This window comes from Felis catus, chromosome B4 (genome assembly GCF_018350175.1).
Source record: "Felis catus isolate Fca126 chromosome B4, F.catus_Fca126_mat1.0, whole genome shotgun sequence".
In the NCBI taxonomy this organism is placed as follows: Eukaryota; Metazoa; Chordata; class Mammalia; order Carnivora; family Felidae; genus Felis; species Felis catus.
Window position 1 is genome coordinate 70,917,298 of NC_058374.1, and position 22,788 is coordinate 70,940,085.

At 40.9% G+C, this 22,788-nt stretch overlaps 1 protein-coding gene across 4 annotated transcripts in view; it reads right to left on the minus strand.

The window, feature by feature from the left end:
• ADAMTS20 (ADAM metallopeptidase with thrombospondin type 1 motif 20) overlaps positions 1-22,547 on the minus strand; it is a 177,836-nt gene extending 155,289 nt beyond the window's left edge. For all 4 annotated transcript variants that reach the window (XM_045061659.1, XM_023256963.2, XM_023256961.2 and 1 more), the window contains exons 1-3: positions 22,414-22,547; positions 21,537-21,898; positions 3,511-3,673 (exon numbers count right to left, since the gene is read on the minus strand). In XM_045061659.1, the coding sequence (XP_044917594.1) occupies positions 3,511-3,673; positions 21,537-21,898; positions 22,414-22,504 (616 nt within the window). In that variant the 5' untranslated portion in view covers positions 22,505-22,547. The remainder of the gene's footprint in view (positions 1-3,510; positions 3,674-21,536; positions 21,899-22,413) is intronic.
• Positions 22,548-22,788: the final 241 nt, after the last annotated feature.

The window sequence follows — 22,788 nt, forward strand, 5'->3', positions numbered from 1 at the left end:
GTAGGGTCTCCTCAGTACCCATAAGATAGCCTACACAATCCTACACTCCTTTGAGATCTGCACCTGTGTGCCTTCACAGTCCCATTTTGCTCTACTTTCCACACTCACCACACACATCAGGACTCTGGACATACAAATACTATTCCCCTCTAGTCTGTTCTAACTTTTACAGATTGAATGATTTCTGATTTGGCTCTCAACCACAGGACCGAAATGTGCTCTGCTTATGTCTGCCAGCACAGTTCAGCTTTCACAGGCATACTGAAATTATTTTTAATTTTTTTTAACATTTATTTGAGAGAGAGAGACAGAGACACAGAGCATGAGCAGGGGAGGGGCAGAGAGAGGGGGAGACACAGAATCTGAAGTAGGCTCCAGGCTCTGAGCTGTCAGCACAGAGCTCGATGCAGGGCCTGAACTCACCTACTGTGAGATCATGACCCGAACCGAAGTCGGTCACTCAACCAACTGATCCACCCAGGCGCCCCAGGCACACTGAAATTATTAAAAATCCTCTCACTACAAACCTCAGTATCTGTTTTACTTCCTGCCCAACGGAGGACCTCTCCACTACTTTAGTAATAAACCCTTTTGCCCATGCTTTCCTCACACTCCTTCCTGCCTCCTGACCAACCCACATGCTTCATAGCTTGTCATGGGGTGGCATGTCCCCTTCTCTTGCGAATTGTAAAATTCTTTCAAAAGGTAGTTATCTCCAGGTCTGTCACCTTACCATACTTGATCTAAACTAATCTTGGGTGTGGTTTTTTTTGTTTTTTTGTTTTTTTTTAATACAAGTCCCCTCTACCATCAACCTTTTACTTTTGCTTCGAAAATGCCCCAAAATCCTTCACAATGAAGATTAGGTGCTTTAAGTATCACTTCCTTGGTAAAAACCCAGGAAGTTGCTGCTCAGCCCCTTGAGCTGCTTGTAATACAGCTCCTTGCCCGCAGCAGCCTCGATTCAGTTTGTGATTTCTGTTGTGTTCTTTTACCACTCCCAGGGCTTTGAGAACCTGAATGAAGAGAATCACTCAAGTTTTACCCAGTACATTCCTTGGCACATGTTAGGGACTCCAAGACTAAGGATAAGTTTAGAAAAAACTAGGAAAAACACAGAAACTTTGAAACTGGCCAACATCATCTAAAACCCATTGAAAGACCTTTCATTTTACTCATGTCAAGTCCCATTTAATAGAAGAAATGTTTTAAGCTCCTAAACTCCTGACACTGAGAGGAGAGGGGCAGAGTAGCAAGGGAAAAGACTGCAGAGCTTACCAGGACCAGTTCCGCTCTGCCGTGGGTGACAAGGGGGATAAGCAAGAGCAGAACTGCACGTAAAAACCCAGAAGATATTTCATTCCCAACCTTTTCAGAGCCTCCCCCTTCTGAGGTTTTAGTTTTGTTAGGTGGATGATGGTAGCGTACAGAGGCTTTTTGCTCATTTTGTGGGGTTTTGGGGTGTTTTGCCATTTTGACTCAATTTTACTTAGACAATGTCGGAGGTCTACCTGGAGCCTGGTATCCATAATAGTTAGGTTTGGCAACCAAATGTAATTTGTATGGCCTCAAGGAGCCACTGTCAAACCTGATGTTGAAAACAACCATCAAGGCTTGAAAGCACTATGAATTGCAACACTTTAGGGCCATAATGAATTAAGACCATCAATAGAAATGTGGGGAAAAAATGACTTTCCCTTTTCCCCTTAACCTTTTTGGTTCATGTGCTCAATCTTTAGACCAACCCATTGGAAGAGGTCCTTCTGAATCAAGGTTCACCTGTGGAATAGAAGATCCTACAAGTATGTCTGAACAATAATGCATGAATTGGGGAAGAAAAAGCCTTTGATAACATTTTACTAATTATGTTCACAAGTCTCCATTTTGCCTAACAAAATGATGATTAGCAGCTAATTATTTAGGCCATTAATTGATTGCTTTGTGATTAAAGATACGTAGGTTAGTTGTACTTAAATTACCTCCATTTTTAAGACTTGTAAAGGATACAGTCTTCAAGGTTTTAGTAGATAAATGTGGAAAAATTGTGATTAAAAAATGAAATTCCATAACTTTCTATTTAATTTTGTGTTTTTGTAATAAATGTGTAGTATAAAAAATTTTTAAACAAAAGACTGGCTTTTCTTGTTCCATTCTCTTTCTGATAATGAACACTGATTGTGAATGCAAAACCCTGCATATCATTATGTGAAACATTTATGCATTCAGAGTGTCTACTTGGTGGTTTTCTTCTTAAGAAGCTAAACAATTCATTAAACAAGCTGCTCCTGAATGGTAGATCAGAACAAGCATAAGCTGCCTTCTGTAGAATTCTATTGTGAAGCTGTACCCATTTGTGTTTTCTTTGAAGCCATAAAAATGAAACCCTTATGCTCATATTAAAAGCATAAGAAAGGCATCTATTATGTCAATAGATTTAAAACACGGCCTTAGACACAGTGAGAACCACTCCAAAATGGCACTCTTATAATAGCAAAGGTTAAGAAGTGCATTCCCAGAGAAAACCTTCAAAGGCCTACATATCATTATATCCCAAAACAGATGGCATTGCAGTGTTGGGACTATACTTTATGGACACCTACAATCTCAAATAAATCCTTTCTAATCCCAGTCCTTTGTCTAGATTTTGTACTTTGATGATAACTGCAGGTGCCTTTCTCCGTTCTTCAGAGAATGACACAAGGATATGAAGATTCACGTACACACATGGACACAACTCTTAACAGGACTTCTATGCAATGCACTAATTTTACTAGCAACAGATTTATACTTAATAGATATGTAGGATTTATATTTTACAGATACCTACTATTCCTAGATTCTAATCCATTATAATTCTTTGGTCTGAATTTTACAGAAACAAAAAAATATCATTCATTATTGGAAGCATAAACTCATAAAAACCACTTTGTAAAACAATATACGGAATTTTCTAGTATCTGTGTATATACTTGGGAAAACCTCAAACACAGCAGATGGAGACAAGAAAATTCACAGCAGCATTGTTTATAATGACAAACTGCAAGTAACCCAAAAGTTTATCTATAGGAAAATGGATATATGGCCTGTAAGATACTGCACAGCAAGACTAAACCCCTGCTACACACACCAACATAAATCTCAAAATACGGAGTAAGAGTCAGAAAACTACACACAATGTTTCTTTTACAAAGTTGAAAGCATAGAAAATTGAACAACGGGTTATTACTTTGGTTCTTCTTTAATTATCTAAAATCCTGCTAAGAGAAAGCATACTAGTAGTGTGACTAGTAAATGGATTAAAGTTTGATTATTAAATCTCATGCAGAATACTTTTTGGGATCTAAATTTATTTTACAAAATTGCCTGCAAACTAATTTCTAATGGGTCCTTACAGGTCAAGAAAATTTGTTTGAAATATACTTCAGTATTTGAGGAACATATGTCAATTCTAACCTACAAGAATATTTAAGTAGTGTAATTTTACCAAAAAAGTTTTACTCCATAGTTTACCTGAAACTTCACAAGGCTGGGGAGATTGCAGAAAATAGCTGCTCTTTAATTCCTGTCTGTATATAAGATGTGGCTTGTTATGATCATCTTCAGGTTCACTCCCATCTGCCTTCATTATAGGTTCTAAGAAATATTCACCATCATGCGCTTTAAATGTTCCCATCTGAAAAGAAAGAAAATAATTAACTTTGTCACTAAGAAGGGAAAGCATGCAGCGTCAGTTTTAAGTGAGCACACAGATGCAGGACATCCAGAAGTCCATTCATTCACTGTCATCCACTAAACATAACGTTTCCTTGCCATGATGACTCAATATATAAGAGTGTGAAGGGAACCAAGACTGGACAGCTTTCTAATAGGCAGTGTTGTGATGGCCTGCATTCCAGTAAAAAGAATGGCATAGGCAATGTCCTCAGGATGGCAAAAAAAAAAAAAAAAAAAAAAAATCTATCACCTTCTATAATAAGAGAGCCTGTTTAGCTTGGTTTATATAAGGCAGTGAGTTTTCTGGGGTCAGATAAGAGATCTTGAAGGTGATGCTAGCAATTTACAATTTGTAAGCTGTGGAGAGCCACTAAAGAGTCTTCACGAAGATCTATCTTCTGAATTCCAAAAGCCACAAACTTGTTTTTCAATATCCCCACTTGGATAACTAGTAGCATTCTCAACCTAAACATGTCCAAATCAAAACTCCTGATTTTCAGTCCAAACCTGCCTTTTCAATGGTCCCTATTTCAGTAAATGGCAACAGTGTTACTCCAAATGTTCAGGCCGCAAGTCCTTAGAAGTCAAGGATGAGCTCTTATGCCTAAGGTAACATCCTACATTTAAGTCATCTGCAAATCCTGATAGCTCAGCCTTTAAGGTATAACTGAAATCCAACTGCTTCTGCCAAGTTTTACTAACACATCCATGATCTAACCTAATGTTTTGTTTCCTCTATCAACCAACAGTCCTTTAGTTTAGGGTCTATGGAGGAGTCACAGTAATTTCTCTTTAAGTCTAGATCAATGTTCTTCAACAAACATGACCAAGTCATTCAGTAAAATCCAACGTCCTTACAATAATCTATGATGTCCTGCTGTGCTCACATCTTGCCCCTACTATGCCTCCAGGCACACAGGTAACTAATTCTGACTTCTCCCACTTCCACCCTGGCTCCTTCTAGAGCTCCACTCCTGGTGTCTCTGCGATTTCTCAAATATGACAAGATGTGTTCAGCTCACCTCAGGACCTATCCCCTTACTAAAACTTCTGCCTTCAAGCACTTTCCTAATGGCTCCTTGAGCACTTGTTTCAGATTTCTGCTCCACATTCCCCACCCCATATGTCAACCCACCTCCTACATCTATCCTTCTTATCCCGTTTCATTTTTCTTCAATGTACGTATCAATACCTCTTATTTTTATTTGTCTGATACAATCCACTAAAACATAAGCTCTGTAAGAACAGAGCTTTTGCCCACACTTCTCTCTGCATGCCTCTCATGTCTGCCCCATACCAGATGTTGGGGTATATATAACATTAGTGAATAAGACTAGAAGGGTCAACTATACTAAAAAAGACTAAGGTAGAAAGTTTAGCTTAGTAACTGTGTTACAGATGGTGGGGGGAAAAATACTAGCAGTTATAAGAGGCTATAACATGAAGACAAAACCTCAATTGCAGTGACAGCAATGGCATGACAGTTGGGAGAGAATGATTACAAGATATCAATGCCTGAGAAAAACAAACAAAAAAAAAAAAGGGAGAATTTATGATATAGAGATTAACTGTTTGGTAAAATAGGGGTTACCGAAACAACTCCAGAAATGTTAAGATTCCAAAACAGACCCTTTTTCTACCCAACAGAAAAAGAGGTCAATTACATCACAAAAAAATCATGTCTTTGATTTTACAGAGAAATTCCACCAAACCTTGAAAAAGCAGATAATTCCAGTGTTATTTGAAATTTTCCAAAACATAAAACACAAAAGTTCTTTTTAAGAAGGGAGTGTGATCTTCGAGCAAAACCTGATAAAGACAGCACCAAAACAAAAACACAGGACAAGCTCATATAGATCGAGATCAAAGCCCTAAATTTTACTAGCAAACCTAATTCAGCAACCTGCGAATACATGACAAAATGGAATTTCCTAGAAGAATGTAAGGATGGTGTAATACTGGAAATTTTCTTGTTTTTTGCAGGAGGCTCCATGACCATCATGAAGCCCAACATGGAGCTTGAACTCAAGACCCTGAGATCAAGAGCGTGACCTTTAACTGACTGAGCCACTCAGGCACCCCCAATACTGGGAATCTTAATTCGTTACAATCCCCTATGTGAATTTAAAAGAGATCAAATGACTTCTAAAAAAAAAATTAGCATTCTTCATTTTAAAAACACCCATAGAATATAAAACAAGTGCTTAAGATAAACTATCCCAGCCCAGAGACGATGTCACATGTAAGATAGATTACATAAAAGATTAAGAATAGATTGCAAAGGGAGAGTTAAAAGTATTCATAGATGCAATCAGCATGTGCCTTAATAACTGAGAAGCTACTATAAGTGATTTCAGGGAGATAAAATACAGGTCTAACAAGTTTTCATATATGAACAAACACCCATTAGAAGATATTATGAAGAAATTATCCCATTTACAGATTAAATGCCCAGGAACTCAAATTTGTAAGATGTTAAATCACTACTAAAGAACTACAAATTAAATGGAACCAAGTGCCATGTCCCTGAGTAATAAGATTCCCCAAATGAATCTATAAATTTAACAAGACCCTAATTTTAATAACTATATTTAATATGTAAACGTCTGAAGTACATATGGAAAAATAAAGCAACCAAGAGAATTCTAGAGAACAGGGAGGTAGGACTAGGACTATTTAGATATTAAGATAGGATACAGCCACATTAAATTCTTCAATGCTAGCACATGATAAGCCCAAGGCTAATTAAGGAAGGCTAATTAATCCTACAGGATTCAAGACTTGTGCATAGACAACATCTCAAATCAGTAAAAATATTTAGGAGTACTGCAACATGTGGGCAGATATCCAGAATAATTTGGATACTTCCTACATAGAATTCAAAAGATCAGTGATGTAAGCTTTTGAAAAAAAACCATAACAGCACTAGAAAGTAACAAGAGAATGCCTTTATCACTTTGGAATAGGACAAGTCATTTTAATCCTGACTCAAAACCTATAAAAAAGAAAATATTAGGGGTACCACCCAGGTGGCTCAGTCAGTTAATTGTCAGGCTCTTGACTTCAGCTCAGGTCATGATCTGATCTCATGGTTCATGGGTTTAACCCCATACAGGGGCTCTGTGCTGATGGTGGAAAGCCTACTTAGGATTCTCTGTCCCTCTCCGATTTGTGTGCATGCACTCACTTTCTCTCAAACTAACATTTTTAAAAATGTTAAACTTCACTCAGGAAGAATATAGCGAGAAGCCATTTTCAACTAGGAAATTGGTAAAAATATAAGTTTTTATAACATACTTCAAATGTGTCTGAAAAAACAGATACCTTCATACATTACTGTTAGAAGGTAGATTAGTGCAATCACAATACAAAGCAGTTTGGTGATCTCTAACACCATTACAAATGCATTTGTTTTTGGAGGCAGCAATTCCCCTTCTGAGAATTTCTATTACCAATCTACATTTCCAAATATATGAAGTAACAAAGTTATTAACCATAGTATTGTTCTTTACAGCAAGATACAGGACCTAATTCCAAGACCACTGACATGTACGTAAACTATGGTACAGCCACACAATGGGATATTTTGTGGTTACAGGCAAAAAGTAAACATTGCATGTAGTGATATGAAAAGGCCTCCAATTATTTAAAGCAAAATACTACACCAAGATGTATAGTTCACAACCATTTGTGTAATAAAGAGAAACACTGAACATTTGTTTGCCTGGGTGCTAGTAAAGAAACTAACGATTAGAAATAGTACAGGTGAAGGTATATTACTTCTTTATAGGATACTGTTTGATCTCCTCAGAGCATTACATGTTATCTTCGTGCGTTTATTCTTTATAATTATTCTCCCTCACTAGACAAGAGGCTTCATGTAGGCAGAGACCTGAGCTCTGAATCTCCATGGTCTAATACAGTATCTGACAGAGTAGGCATAGCGCAGAGTATTTGTTCAACCATTAAAACTATGATTCCCTCAGCTTCTGTTGAGCTGAGGAAGAACAGAAATTAGGACACAGGCTGGAGCTAGAACATGGAGACTATTGCATGCAGGGAGGTTTTAATCAGGAAAGCCTTACCATAAACAAATGAGAAAAATTACATCCTTATGATCATGAACATGTAACTAAAATTAGCATTTTCTTCAAGTGGGAACATAGGCAACAAATCCCAGTGATATTGCCGATGGCAAGCCGATTTTTCATCATGTTCGAAGAGGTTTGAGATCTCACAATAGGTTGACACTCAATATTTAGTTATTAGATATTTAATGCATAAGTAAACACTTACATAGCTTTTTAATATCTTGATAACTATCTTTCAATATAGTTTTGTGCAGGGGCTTTAAAACATTCTGGGAAGGGTTCCATGGGCGAATTATTAAAGGGTTTGAAGAAAAGTGGGAATAGGGACAAGAGTCAACACAGTAACTCTGAAAGATCAGATCTTTGTGCAGCTAAGATCTTTACATCAGCAAGGGAAGAGTTGGTGGCAGTGGTAGGTAGTCAGCGGTAGGCAGTCAGCAAGGTGTGTGATGAGGGCTCGTATCCATTGGTAGTTAAGAGTGAAAAGCAGGCCTCAAATGGTCAGCTTTTATAGACCCCTTTCTCTAGTTTGGTGAGGTTAAATTGGAAGTAGGCATTTGTAATATTAATACCTAATTCCAATATATACCTGTAGGATTTATTTCAACCTAACAGTAACTCTCAAGTTTTATTATCCCCTCTTTCTAGTAAGGACAAATGAGGAACAAAAGGTTAACTTATCCAAGTCTTATACCTTAAAAGACGTAACCCAGATGGTTTGGCTTCACAGTTCATGCCTTAACCCATTACACAGTACTAGTTATGATAAACCAGTTTTGATAAACCCTACAAATTAGTTGACAAATACTTAATGAATACCTCTACTATGTGCCAGGCACAGTGCTAGGGGCCAGAGATGGAGGGGAACATGCAAATCCCTACCTTCCAAGAATTTACACTTCTATGGAAAAGACAATAATGCTATGCCTGGTGGTAGGAAAAACAAAGAAAATAAAGCTGGGAACTCTGGAAAGCAGTATGGAGGTTCCCCAAATAGTTAAAGATAGAACTACCCTATGACCCAGCAATTGCACTACTAGGCATTTATCCACAGGATACAGGTGTGCTGTTTCGAAGGGACACATGCACCCCCATGTTTATAGCAGCACTATCAACAATAGCCAAAGTATGGAAAGAGCCCAAATGTCCATCGATGGATGAATGGATAAAGATGTGGTATATGTATGTATGTACACACACAAAATGGAGTATTACTCAGTGATCAAAAAGAATGAAATCTTGCCATTTGCAACTACATGGATGGAACTAGAGGGTATTATGCTAAAGTGAAATTAGAAAAAGACAAATACCATGACTTCACTCATATATGGAATTTAAGATACAAAACAGATGAACATAGGGAAGGGAAGCATAAATATAAAAACAGGGAGGGGGACTTAAAAGACTCAGATACAGAGAACTGAGAGTTGCTGGAGGGGCTGTAGGTAGGGGGATGGACTAAATGGACAAGGGGCAGTAAGGAAGAGCCTTAATGAGTTGGGATGAGCACTGGGTATTATACATAGGGGATGGATCCTGGAATCTACTCCTGAAATTATTGCACTATATGCTAACCTGGATGTAAATTAGAAATAAGTTAAAGAAAAAAACAAAGGCAGGGAGACAATCAGTGAGGTAAGGATGCACTTCAGGCTGAGGCTAAAACAAGGTAGCCTTGGAAAACCCTGGGAGGACACTCCAGAAGGAGCAGGGACTCAAAGGCCCAGAAATGGGGAAAAGCTTGGCAGGTCCAAGTGACGGAACAGGGAGGCTGAAGCCGTGCCAACAAAGGGCAAACTAGACAGCTGGACAGGCTGCACTTGTGCTTATCACATCTCAATACTCAAAAATATATTGGTCTAGGGGCGCCTGCATAGCTCAGTCAGTTGAGCATCTGACGTTGGCTCAGGTCATGATCTCATGGATCATGAGTTCAAGTCCTACGTGGGGCTCTGTGCTCACAGCTCAGAGCCTGGAGCCTGCTTCAGACTCCAACTCCATGCATATGTATGTATGTATGTATGTATGTGTCTGTCTCTGCCCCTCTCCTGCTCCTGCACAGTCTCACATATAAATTAAAAGAAAATTTAAAAAATGGATTGGTCTGCATTTAAAATGTCATAATTTTTAAGGACACCGGGGTGGCTCAGTTGGCTAAGCATCAGACTATTGATTTTGGCTAAGGTCATAGTCCAGGAGATCAAGCTCCATGCTAATAGCCCAGAGCCTGCTTGGGATTCTCTCTCCCTCTCTCTGCCCCTCCCCACTAGCTCAGGAGCACACATTTGCACTCTCAAAATAAACATTTTAAACAATCTAAAAACTTGGCAATTTTCCACTTAAGCAAATCCTGTGAAGAACAAATTCAAAGATCAACTACTGAATCACGGATAGGATAAGCACAGTCTTGATGAATGAGGCCTCATTTCCAGTTCTTAGTTATAAATATGTTAGAGAATAACTGAAGTTATTGCTTTAAATCTCGTTGTAAATAACATTTAAATCACAATTTTAAATAATCCCTTAAAGCCATTTAAATGATTATAGCAATTACAGGCCTAAGTTTCTCTTCACACACAATTATTACTAGATCAACATCTCCTTAAAGATAAAGCCATTACTACGCTTACAGTTCCAAAAATTTAAAACGTTGCTTAAGATGTAGCAGATACTCAATACATATCCATAGAAATGAACATTTTTTAAAGGAACATGGTGAAGTACCTGGTTTTCTCCCCTTATTTTTTCCTCTAACATTAGGTTATGGTGGTTAGGGGACTTGCCATAAATTTACATGCTTTGGTTTTCTTTCAATGCTAACTGGTAAAATGTTTTGGCACTCAGTTACATGATAGGTTAGGATTACACTTTTTTAAAGGCTTAAAAGATAATCGAGTTCTAGTGTATTAATGTTCCAGTCTAAACAATGTAACTATATATTAAGAATTCACCTATTTCTTGGATATTCTAGTGGTCTATACACTAGCATATTTAATTCTACTAATTCCTGTTCTCCAGCGATAACTACAGATCACTTATTTTCAATATATACCAAAATTTCAGCTCCCTGCGCATTCCCAGAAAAACTTCAACTATGCTTATCAGGAACAAAGACACTATTTTTGAAACGTGAATAAATGGGCCCATGGAAAAATTGCTTTCTGTCTTTTTAAAAAAGCATGCTGAAGAAGGGAAATGTGATAGCATCTTGGTAAAAGATACAAATAGACATGAGGTGGCTTATTACATATCTAAATGCATCTACAAAACTACTTTGAATGCCAAACTACTGGGGAAAGCTATACTGAAGCTCTACCTTGGAAATTTTTTAATTTTTTTGGATCAAAATCTGACAATGGGGTTTTTCTAGCATAATGTTCCAATAACACTGCACAGGGGTCAAGCTTGTATTCCCACGTGAAAAGTGAAAATAGCTCTATCCAGAGTCCATCAGAACTTCCTTTTAAGTTGTACCAGAACACTGTAGCCTGGTAAGAATATTGCTTTTATAACTCAAAGGCTTTTCTCCAACAAAAACCTTATGTTTTAGGAATACTTAAAGAATCATTTGTCCTCACAGTAACTCCTCTGTATTTATCAATGAGGAACTTAAGTATGTTACTCCCATCATGTTTTCTATAACCCACCCCACTGCAGGGGACTTTCTGTTCAAGTAAAAATATCAGAGCTTTGCCTAAAGGCTTGTAAGGAAGCTTTTAAACTTGGAAAGGAACCTGGTAAGAAATTGGAAGACTTAAAACAGGTGGTTCATGGAATCCTATTTAGATCATGCCATATTTTTAGCAACCTGCCTGTCTGCAGAGGGGCATTGCAATTTGATTCATGAGAAATGCCAATCAAATTCCGAACACGTTCTTTTTATGACTATTAAAAGCAGCAAAACTAGTTTTCACTTGGGCAAGGGTTTCCCAGTTACTTGAGCAACGATCTTTTTACCAAGCTGTATTGAGAGGCATTAAGCAATTATACATACAACTGGTTCCAATTTATTCTCATAGGTCAAAATTTTTATGTAGAGTATTTTTATATATGTAATTGTTTTTCCAAAATGTTCCTCCGTATTGTGCCATTTATACATACTTTTTTCCAGATACATGGCAAACACATGTACTGTAGCCACAACTAATAATGTACTCAGATTTCATTAAATAGTAAAAACCAGTAGAATATAAACTGGACACTTTTCCAAAGTCAGTTATAGTTATCACATTAGCATTGGCAAGTACAGAACATTCAAACATAAATTCCAATTGAGTAGGGCAATTAGAGCCTCTAAGAATTTTAGGAACCAATTGCTCTCAATGATTAAGAAAATTGAGTTTTAATTTTAGGGGTGGATCCCTGGTAGTATTTTGGTCTTTGTGGTGGTAGTTTTTCATAAATTGGAGGAGAATCAGGTTAATGCTATTTATAAGAGAGCCGGAGGAGATGATCTGTGTTTGCACTTACAGAAACTTAAGCAAGTCACTTCATATTGGACTCTCCATTCCACAACTTGTAGAATAGAAATAATTCTACCTAATTTCCTGAGAAAGGCAGTATTGTTAAAACATCAGTGATTTTGAGATAGATTTTGAAATAGGATAAAAAATTCTCCACTAAAAACACAGATGTTGGGGCACCTGGGTGGCTCTGTCGATTAAGTGTCCGACCTCGATTCAGCTCATAGTCTCAGGGTTCAAGAGTTCCAACCCCACATGGGGCTCTCTGCTGTCAGCACAGAGACCACTTGGGATCCTCTGTCCCCCTCTCTGTCCCTGCCCACTCTCTCAAAAAACAAACTGCGTGCACGCGCACACATTACAGCCACCCTTTTTCCCCTAGGCAGAGCATAATTATGTAATAAAAGATCATGAAGATTAACTCAGATTCATTTTTATTTTGAGCTACTCCATCGGATGCAGGTTTTTCTCCATTACATTTCCTCATAACACCACTGATCACGCCTAGGAAATAGCATCATACATACACACACTTCAAATATGAAGAAAATCTAGTTGGCTCCAGTTGTCTAAAGTAGAAAATTCTAAGACTTTCAAGAGGAGTCCTTTCCTCTGGCAACATTCATTACTCCCCATTCCACAAGGCAACTCCAGATCTCCAGTATAGAAGTGGGAGGAGGCAATAAAGAGAAAATGCATTGCCAATACTTCCTCTGAAAAGAGAACACACTCACCAATCCTTGCCCTTGAGGATCAAGAGGAGGACTCCAGACTCACCCACCCAAGCCTTATATAGCCAAATGACCCTGGTGCAAGTGGTGTCCCAGCAACAACAACAAGGAATAAATTCTGTAGTATTTCTTTCTTGTGGGCACTGGGGAGTTTTGAAATTCTAGGAACTCATAAGGGTAGAGAACAGTCAACATTTTGGGAGGTCTAGGGAGTTTTCAGGATAGCCTCTCTCAACTTCTAACTGGAATATCTGAAGACATAAAACCTAAAGGCATTATAACAATTAGAAACTTTAAGAAGTCATTCAGAATTGTTTTATAGATGTATGATGGAAATATCTTCATGACTGATTATGGAAATGTTTTAAGTCCATGCTACTCGAAAATATATGTAACATCTAGGACACATGCCATATACCTGCCAGACCATCTGTCATATCAAAGAACATGTAGTTTTCAATTATTTAGGAAAATATATCATTTTTTCATTTATGTCTCCTGGTATAGTTTTCCCTAAAGTTTACAATTTATTATAGTTTGTTCTACTTTAGTACAGCTGGACTTTTATCAGTAAGGGAAAAATCCAAAATTTTGCTTTTCCTTAGGAGATATTCTTGGCATTCACAGATTTAACGTGAATGCCTTTGGCAACGGTCATAGATAATTAACATGAAGTAATTACCAAAACTCAATCTGCCGTCTGAAGTCAGCTAAGTTTTTTTGTTTTTTTTTTTGTTTTGTTTTGTTTTTTTAATGTACCAAACTGTCAGAGAAACCACGAGCCTGGACTAAAGAAGCCCCGATTGCTTTAGTTGTAACATAAACCATAGCCCCTCAATTACCTCAGCATTCCTAAAACCTGCCCCAACCCCCATCTCCACCCCCCAGACAGCATCCTCCCAGAATCTTAGATGTGGCCATGAAGCGATGGGCAAGACCCACCCAGAGAACAGAACCAGGGGCCTTGGTGACTTGGCTGTCCAGAAAGAGGAATCCAAGAAGGTGATTAAAGAGCTCTCCTGCCAAGGTAGCAAGGCTCCACAATCCCTCCTCAGAAGTTGTCCAAAATGGCTATAAATCAGGTTTCTTTTTTTCCTGTAGGAAGTTTAAGATTAGGGTCACAGTCATGCTGCGTATTGGGTTGGGGATGAAGACCGTGCCCCCAACAGGTGGTCTCCTTGTAGATGAGAGAGGTAGGCTTGCTGTGCAGGAAGAAAAGGACAAGTGGATATTTGGCCAAAAGAAGGGCAGCCCGTGGCCAAGATTGGTGGTGACAACTAGCATATGGTCTATCCTCCTCCTTGTCCTATCACTGCCCCTCATTTCCCAGCGCTTTTCATCTACGTCAAGTCAGGCATTAGCACAATGTCAACGGTAGTGTGTCACTTTGGGACTAAGGCAGTCAAGAGCCAGTAGGTCTTCATGCTATTACTGCGCTGATACAGCATTTATGTAGCTCATGAATATTTGAAGAAGTTTAACACTCTTGTACTGACATTACTACCAATATCTAAAACAGTGGCTAGTATGTAATAAACACCTTCTTGGATAGCTTAAGTATATTTTATGGAAAACAGGAAGTACAAGCAAAACAGAAATAAAGCCTCCTGTAACAAGAGTGCAATATAAACCCACATGAAAAACACAACTTAGTTATCTTTTAACCTATGCACAACTTTTTAATGTTCAAGTACTTCAACAAATTGCTAAAAATTTCCTTGCATTTAGGACTGATGTAATGAACTAGTGTGATTACTTTGCACATGTTAAAAGCTGCTTTAGCTCTTTCACCTGAGCATTTCTGTGTTCTCCATTGGGTGCTACAATCATCATCCCTGCACTTAAAGTCTACAGAAGAGTCAGCAGCTACAATACGATATATGATACATAAGGAGGAATCCAGTAGCGGAACAAAGGCAGGCCTGGTCAGCTTGGTCTAGAGAAAATCAGGGAAAAGGCTTAAAATTGATCTGAAGGATGATGAGTTTAAGAGAAAGAACATTATAGACAAGAGTAAATTCAAGTTCAACTATTATAAACCTATTCTAGAACCAAACACCTGTTTCTAGAATAATTATCTCTTCCTTGCCACCTATTCTATCATTAGCTTTCTTGGTTAATGATTATAGGATCATGCAGTCATTTAAGTCATCAAAATCATTTTGGTCTTTTAGGGTCCAAAATTCAAATGTGTCCCCTTATAAGGCTGTTCAACTTCAACACTAACATTTTGATGGTTTGTGAAGGGGGTTGTTCTATGCATTGGGAGAAGTTTTGCCATATCACTGTCGTCTGGCCACAAAATGCTAATAGCTTTCCCTATACCACCTTCCCCCACAACCGTAACAGCAAAAATGGTCTCCAAACATCACCAAAGATCACACGAGAGGAAAATGCTCCCACTTACGTGATTAAGATAAAGCTTCTGAACAGCAAAGGAATCAATCAAGAAAACTGAAAGGCAACCAATGGAATGGGAGAAGAGATTTGCCAATGACATATCAGATCAAGAGTTAGTATCCAAAATCTATAAAGAACTCCCCAAACTTTACATCCGAATAACCCAGTTATTTGGATTATTAGGCAGTTATTGGATTATTGGAAATGGGCAGATGGGAATAAACATTTTTCCAAAGACATCCAAATGGCTAATGGACACATGAAAAGATGCTCATCAGGGAAATACTAATCAAAACTACTTTGAGATACCATCTCACACCGCTCAGAGTAGCTAAAATTAACAACTCAGGAAAGAACAGATGTTGGCGAGGATGTGGAGAAACGGGAACCCTCTTGCACTGTTGGTGGGAATGCAAACTGGTGCAGCCACTCTGGGAAATGGTGTGGAGGTTCTCAAAAAATTAAAAACAAAATTACCCTACAAACCAGCAATAGCACTGCTCGAATTTATCCAAAGGATACAAGAGTGCTGATTCAGGTTTTCACAGTGCTATCAATAGCAAAATTATGGAAAGAGCCCAAGAGTCCATCAAGTGATGAAGGGATAAAGAAGATGTGGACACACACAAATACTACTTGCCAATGAAAATGAAATCTTGCCATTTCCAGCAACGTGGATGGAACTGGAGAATATTATGCTAAGTGAAAGAAGTCAGAGAAAGAAGTTTCTCAACTTCCACACAGGAGTGAAAACATAACAGAAGACCATGAAGGAAAAGAAAAAAAAAATGTTACAGAGGGAAGCAAACCATAAGAGACTCTTAAATACAGAAAACAAACTGAGGGTGGAGGGATGAGCACCGGGTGCTGTATCTAAGTGATAAATCATGGGAATCTACTCCTGAAGTCGAGACTACACTATATACACTGTAAGCTAGCTAACTTGACAGTTTTATGAGAATTAAAAGCAAGCCTGACCTCAGTTGAGAACTACTAGTCTACATTAGCATACCTCACACAGGCACCTACTCTTTCCCTTCATTGTTGCAACCACATTGACTTTTCTTCCCCTCCCATAGACTGCAAGAGTGGTCCTTTCAGTGACTCACTGCCATCCCTGGTACCCTGCACAGCGTTGCATAAGGAGAAGACCCTCCCAACACATCAACTCCCCCCACCACCACAGCTCAAGCCTCATGCTTTCACAAGTCGACGCTTTAATGTGATGTCTCCCTTAGCCTCATCTCCCAATCCACCCTATTTTCCAGCTGCACAGGGCGAGGAGCTGCCCTTGAATTTCCAGATCCACATGGAGTCATCCCTCTTAAAGTCCAGGGGAGAGGTCTTTTCCAGCACAGGTCTCCATGCTCTTACTCCTTTCTCCAAGTTCACACAGCGCACATCCTGCACTCCTCTCAACAGCATCAGACTTTGGGTTTGTGTGCCTGGTAGCAGTACAGGATGGCCCTGAACATGCGAAGCATAACTGGCCAAGGGTCCCAGCCACTAGCTTTTGAAATTCATCCTAGTTTGCAACCCAGCCATCTCTCAAGTGATGCTCCCATTCAGTAACTGAGTGCGGCAAGGATACTGAGGGTATACCCCTCCTTAGGGGGCATGGGACTCCTCTTTCAGCCCAATTCGGCTTAAGGCCAGCTTCACTGAACCTTGCTTAGATTCCCCAGTAGCCTTGGATGCTTCTACCTAACATTCTCATCTTCCATTTCAGAGTTCCTTATTTTCTCTAACATAGGCACTCCCCCTACACAAAATGCTTAGTCACACAATCCCGTCTTGTCACCCACTTCTTGGAGGACCAAAACTAACAGAATATTCACATAAGAGATATAAGAAATTCTCCCTGATAGAGTACTTGGAGTATTTGAATAACTGAGAGGTCCTTGTGAATTTTATATATAGTGCTTGACACACCGCAGAATGGTTATGAGAAACTTCAAATAAGTACACAGCATCACTGCAAGTTACTGTAGGAGAACACCGTAGAAGCCAGATGCAGGGTCTGGTTTTAGGACATCTGGAAACAGTTTCTTTCAACCAAGACGACTGCATTGCTTCAAATCCCACCAAGAAATAGTGAAGCTAACAGTCTAGGCAGTCAGGTTAGTCCCCGAGGGCCTTGGGAAGAAGGGAACCCACTGGGTAATAGAGGACTGGTCGTCCCAGAGGCTGTTAGGAAAAGCCTGGATGTAATTTACATGTGCCATCCTGACCAGTATACACCAAAAGTTCAGCTTAGTAAATACTGATCTCTACTTTGGCAAGGGTGCTAACATTATGAGAAGACAGAGAATAGGACCATAAGAGCAAGGCTTAGAGTTGAAAATAGGAGTATTAAGGCCTGGTAACTGTACATTCTGTGACAGTTCATCAATGGACTAAATAAGTTACAGAAAAGCACAAGTGACCCACACATGAAAAAGACTTCTGGCAGACACTGTGCTCCCGATTCTTGGGTCCCCAACATTTAAAACTAAAGAGCACCTGGATGGCTCGCTCAGTTGAGTGTCTCTTGTTTTTGCCTCAAGTCATTTTCCCAGGATCATGGGATCAAGCCTGCAGTCGAGCTCCATGGGGAGCGCAGAGCCTGCTTGGGAACCTGTCTCCGCCCCTCCCCTGCTCGTACCCTCCCTCTCAAAATAAAAAAAAAAAGCCACTAAGGACTAGCTCAGGCTCAGTGATTTAGTGAAAGACATAAATATGAAGACTTCTGAATAATGGGGAAAAAGTTAACCACATACGAATTAAAGTTCACCTGTTTGGGGTTAATACAACACTAGCAGTCCACTAAATGGGATTCAGGCCGAGGTGTCAATTTTTTGTAAGCAGCTCCATACAGAGAGATATTTTGGAAACACTTTGGTTTTCACCTCCTTCCTCAATAGTCACCGTGGAAAGGGTAGAGGCTACCTCCAGTAAGAAGATGGAAGGAGAACCAGTCAACTAAACAAGATGTGGAAGGGAACTTCGCAGATTTCTTCACCCAGGAGGGTGACTGGAGGCCAAAGAAACAGATGGAAAGATGTGCATGTGCCAACTTCTCCACGGAGGGTGAAGATCCTCGAGACAAAGGCATGTTAGTTTAAGGGGACTGCCAAAAGTAGAGTTTCAGCAGGTTAAGCAGGACTCAGGGAAGAGACCCGCCAAAAGGGATCCCTCCTCCTCCACACGCCCTTCACAAAGTTAGGGATGTAGCAGAATTTAGCAAAGGGAAGAACTAAGTCTGCCTTGAATTTCAAATACCATGGAGGATTTCAGACCCTTAGAGGAGTCTGGAAGATCAACAGCATCACCAAACCACGTTCCATAGGGAAGGTACAGCAGCAGAAGCAAAGTGATAAGGGCTGCACGATGCAGTAGTCAGACACAGAATAAGGGCTACAGCCACAGCTCACAGGGATACATAGCAGCAGTGAGAGCCCAGGAGGGGGGTCCATTAGACTTGACTGAGCAGAGGCAGCCCCAAGTTCTCAGCTCTCGAATTACACTGATGGTACAAGAAGCAAAACAACTAAGGCACAGAGGAACTAGAAGTCCATCTCTCCACCTTCCTCCCAAACAATGATCTCAGAATGAACACTTTAAGGCCCTGTATGGGGTCCATTTTTGTCAGTCCATGTATGTTTGAGTCTAGCAATGTAAACAATACACATTAGCAATCAAGTGAGGAAATCAGATACTCATTTCAAGATATTTAAGGAAAATACAACATCCATTTATAATTAAAAGCAAACTTAAAAAAAAAAACTAGAAAAAGAACTTAAGACTAGCTCTAACAACAATCCTTCAGTAAATTTCAACCTCAGTGGTTAATAGACAAGTCAGAGCTAGATCACAGTCACATACAAAGTCAAAGACCAGTCAGGAAGCAAGAAGGAGCAGGGCCAGAAGATTAGTATTAATTTCACAGGCATTGTATCAAAGTTGATCTTTAAACAATTCAACTGGTCCAGTTTGTGGGTACCACAAGTTTATTCAAGTCTAAAGACTCCTCTGAGACTCTGAAGAACTGGTTACAGTGACAAACGGACTATAGAACCTACCAGGAGTTCAGTTATTTGACACCATTAACCTAAAGGAAGTTAATGGAGTTGGGGTAGAAAGATCTACGGGTAGTACGTATATGGCTCCTATGGGTGGTATGTATACGGCTAATATAGGCGCCAGTGGAAATACCAAAAACCGACAAATGTCACTTCTCTCATTAGTAACTTGGACTTTTAATTGGTCATGATCCAATTACTAGAAGATTCTTAGACGATATTTGCTCCAGTACTCGAAGTTCTTGCTCTACCATTACTGATGTCCTCAATGCAGCCTTATAAAAATTAAAACACTTACATAGGTATACAGTTTTTAAAAAGTTAAAGTCTGAGAATATCAATAAATTTTCAAAAGCAAAGTAAATATACAGAAGTCAGAACTTAGACAACTATATCCAAATTGGCATAGTTACAGGCGAGGATAACTCTAGTCAAGACCTAAAAACATTTCCAACTGTTTGATTTCAAAAAGGGGAAATTGAATAATAATTTGAACTACACCAGCATTATGAATCAACATGAACAGAAACATCACTCCTAATAATGTTTCCCATCTGGAATGTTTTTCCACGCCATGAAATACTAAATCAAGAAAACATTAACCATGACAAATTGTGGTAGTAAATCTAGAATTTTCCAGACCAGTTACACATGGAGAGGTTCTAGGAAGGAATATTTTTCTTTCCTTTGATATATAGGTGGCTGTGTAAATATTACTGTGTTTCTGCCATTCTGATGTTTCAAGCTTTCTATTTAGATACAGCAGAGAAGGAAATTGTTCAAGACGTTCCATGTAAACACAGGCCAAAGTAACATGAAAAAGAGCAAGTAGATCTTCCAAAATTTACTTAGTCAAGACTAATACTCACACCCAGGAAGACATCTTAGGTCAATTAACCTGAGAGGAAGCATTACATGTGAATGCTAGAATCCAGTAACTAAATTCCTAGTTGTTTCTTCTTGAACTTGTCTTTAATCAGAGTTAATGAAGCCGGTTTATTTTAACAGAACTATTGAAACCTGGAGTTTCAAAAACTTGGACAGGAAAGTGTTCGACCTATTTTCACTAACCCCTGATACTTAATTCATTTTGATCATAGGTAGAACCACAGACATTGTGACTTTGTTACCAATAAAAGGATACCTTTGTATCAGTTATGTAGCTATCCAGTTTATACGTCTTGCCACTACAGTAGTGAATAGACCCCGCCCCAATAAGATTGCTGGGTCGATGATGTATTATGAAACCATAAATTGTATTTGTAACATTTTGACTACTGTTAGTATTTGAAAAGGAAGCTAATTAACGTTTTACACATTTAAAGTTATGCTCAGAAAAGGTCCTGAAGAAGTTCATCGTTGGGAGTGGAGGGGTTAGGACCTCTGCCTTCAAGGACGAGGAACACAAAGAACCCATTATTTTTATTTCCTCCCTCCACAATAAGGTTTTTTTCTTTTACACAAAAATCTTACTCCTATCACTCTAATGATCATTTCTCATTTACTGGCACCACGTCTCTGTAGATACTCTGTCAAATATGGTGAAATTTAGACGCCGGCAGATTCAGCCTCTAGGGCCACCCCCATACTATATACAAAAAAAAAGCCAACTTTTCGAGTTCTTTTCATTTTACATATATTCATTTTCATTTCCTTCTAAATTCAAGGAGATTTAAGTAAATTCAGGGGAGTCAGCTTCAGTAAGTGGTCCGGAGTTCGTGTGTCTGAGTGGTATCACATGCCCTGTTGGAAGAGACATTTCACATGTGGCACAGGCCCCATAGGTCCACTCCCTGACTCACTAGCTCAACATCTGACACTTCGGGAGTCGCCCACCTTTGCGGAAACGGTCAGTTTTTGCCCAGCAGGTAGAGACTACAGATCTTCCAAAGGCCTCTCCCCCATGGCAGGAAGGGGTGGCCTCAGTTAGGGTTCATCTGGGTGTTAATCCCTCTGCTAACCCACTCTGACCTCTCAGGTCACCATCGATTCGGGGAAAACCCAATGACGACCGACTCTGAACACAGCCCTGACCTGGGTCCCCAGAAAGATACCAAGGGGCCAGAGGACACTTACCAGGCCTCCACAGAGGCTGAAGACCGCCGTGTGATCCGCCCGAGCATTGACCTGGCCTCGATAGAAGCAGTGGCGTAGATCTGGGGCCACCACGCTGCGCTCCTCGGCCCCGCGCGCGGGGGCTCCCAGGTGCACCTCGGTGTAGCCAGCGGCCAGGAAGGCCGCGTCCGCGCTCAGGTTCAGCTGGAAGAGCTGCCCGTAGGCGCTGATTCGGTAGTGGGTCCTGAATGGCGGGGGCTCCAGGGCCTCCGAGCTGCGCTTCCTCCGGCTGAAGTGGTGGCTCTGAGGAAACACTTCGCCAAACTCATTGACCCGCGCGGGGGTCACCACTTCGTAGGAGGCCAGCGTCCTTACCAGGGCTTCTACAACCACAGAAATATGGCCCCTGAGCCCCCGCGCGTTACCAACGTCCCAACCCCAGACTTGAACCAAACGCCCCAGGTCCAGATACACCAGGGGCACGACAAATGCACACACGCTGGCGAGCGCGCGCGCACACACGAACACACGTGCTCCGCTTTCCCACACCCCCGACTCGCTCCAACCTTCCCAAGCAAAGACGCTGACACGCCCGGCCCTGCACAACCCACTCCTTCTCCCATCCCTCTTTGCTTCCCAACAGCCCACTGGTGCCCTGCGGGCGCACGCGCCTCTCTGCCCCCAAGCGCCCCCACCGCGTGGACCCGGGAGGGACACGGTGCCCGGCGCGCACGATTCCTCGAAACCCGGGGCAGCCGCAACCTCTCAGGATGCTTGGGGCTGGCTGATCCGGGAGTCCCGCGAGCCCCTGCAGGACCACGATCCTCACAACGGGGCTGAGCCACCCACCTCCCCTCGCCCCCACCCCGCTGCTGAAGGCGCCCGGCGGTGACCTTACCTTGCCTGGGGTGCAAGTGAATTTCCCAAGATCTGGTGATGAACAGCGAGAGCTGGTAGAGCAGCCCCGTCAGCCACTTGGCCACCCGCATGGTTCCACCCGGGGGATCCCAACCGGGGAGGCCAACCCGAGCCGCCGGCCGCCCAGCCCGGCTTCCCCGCGCTCCGCAGCCTCTCCTCCCTCTCGCCCGCCGTGCTCTGCGCCGGCCGCCGCGGCGCCTTCAGCAGCCTCCGGAGCAGCAGTCCCGGCCCCGGGCCGGACCGTCTCGCCACACCGCCAGCCTCCGCTCCCTGAGCCGCTGCTTCATCGCACTGCAGCCCCACAGCTCCCGGCTCGCTCTCGGCAGCCTCGCTCCGCTCCCTGAGCCCGCACTGC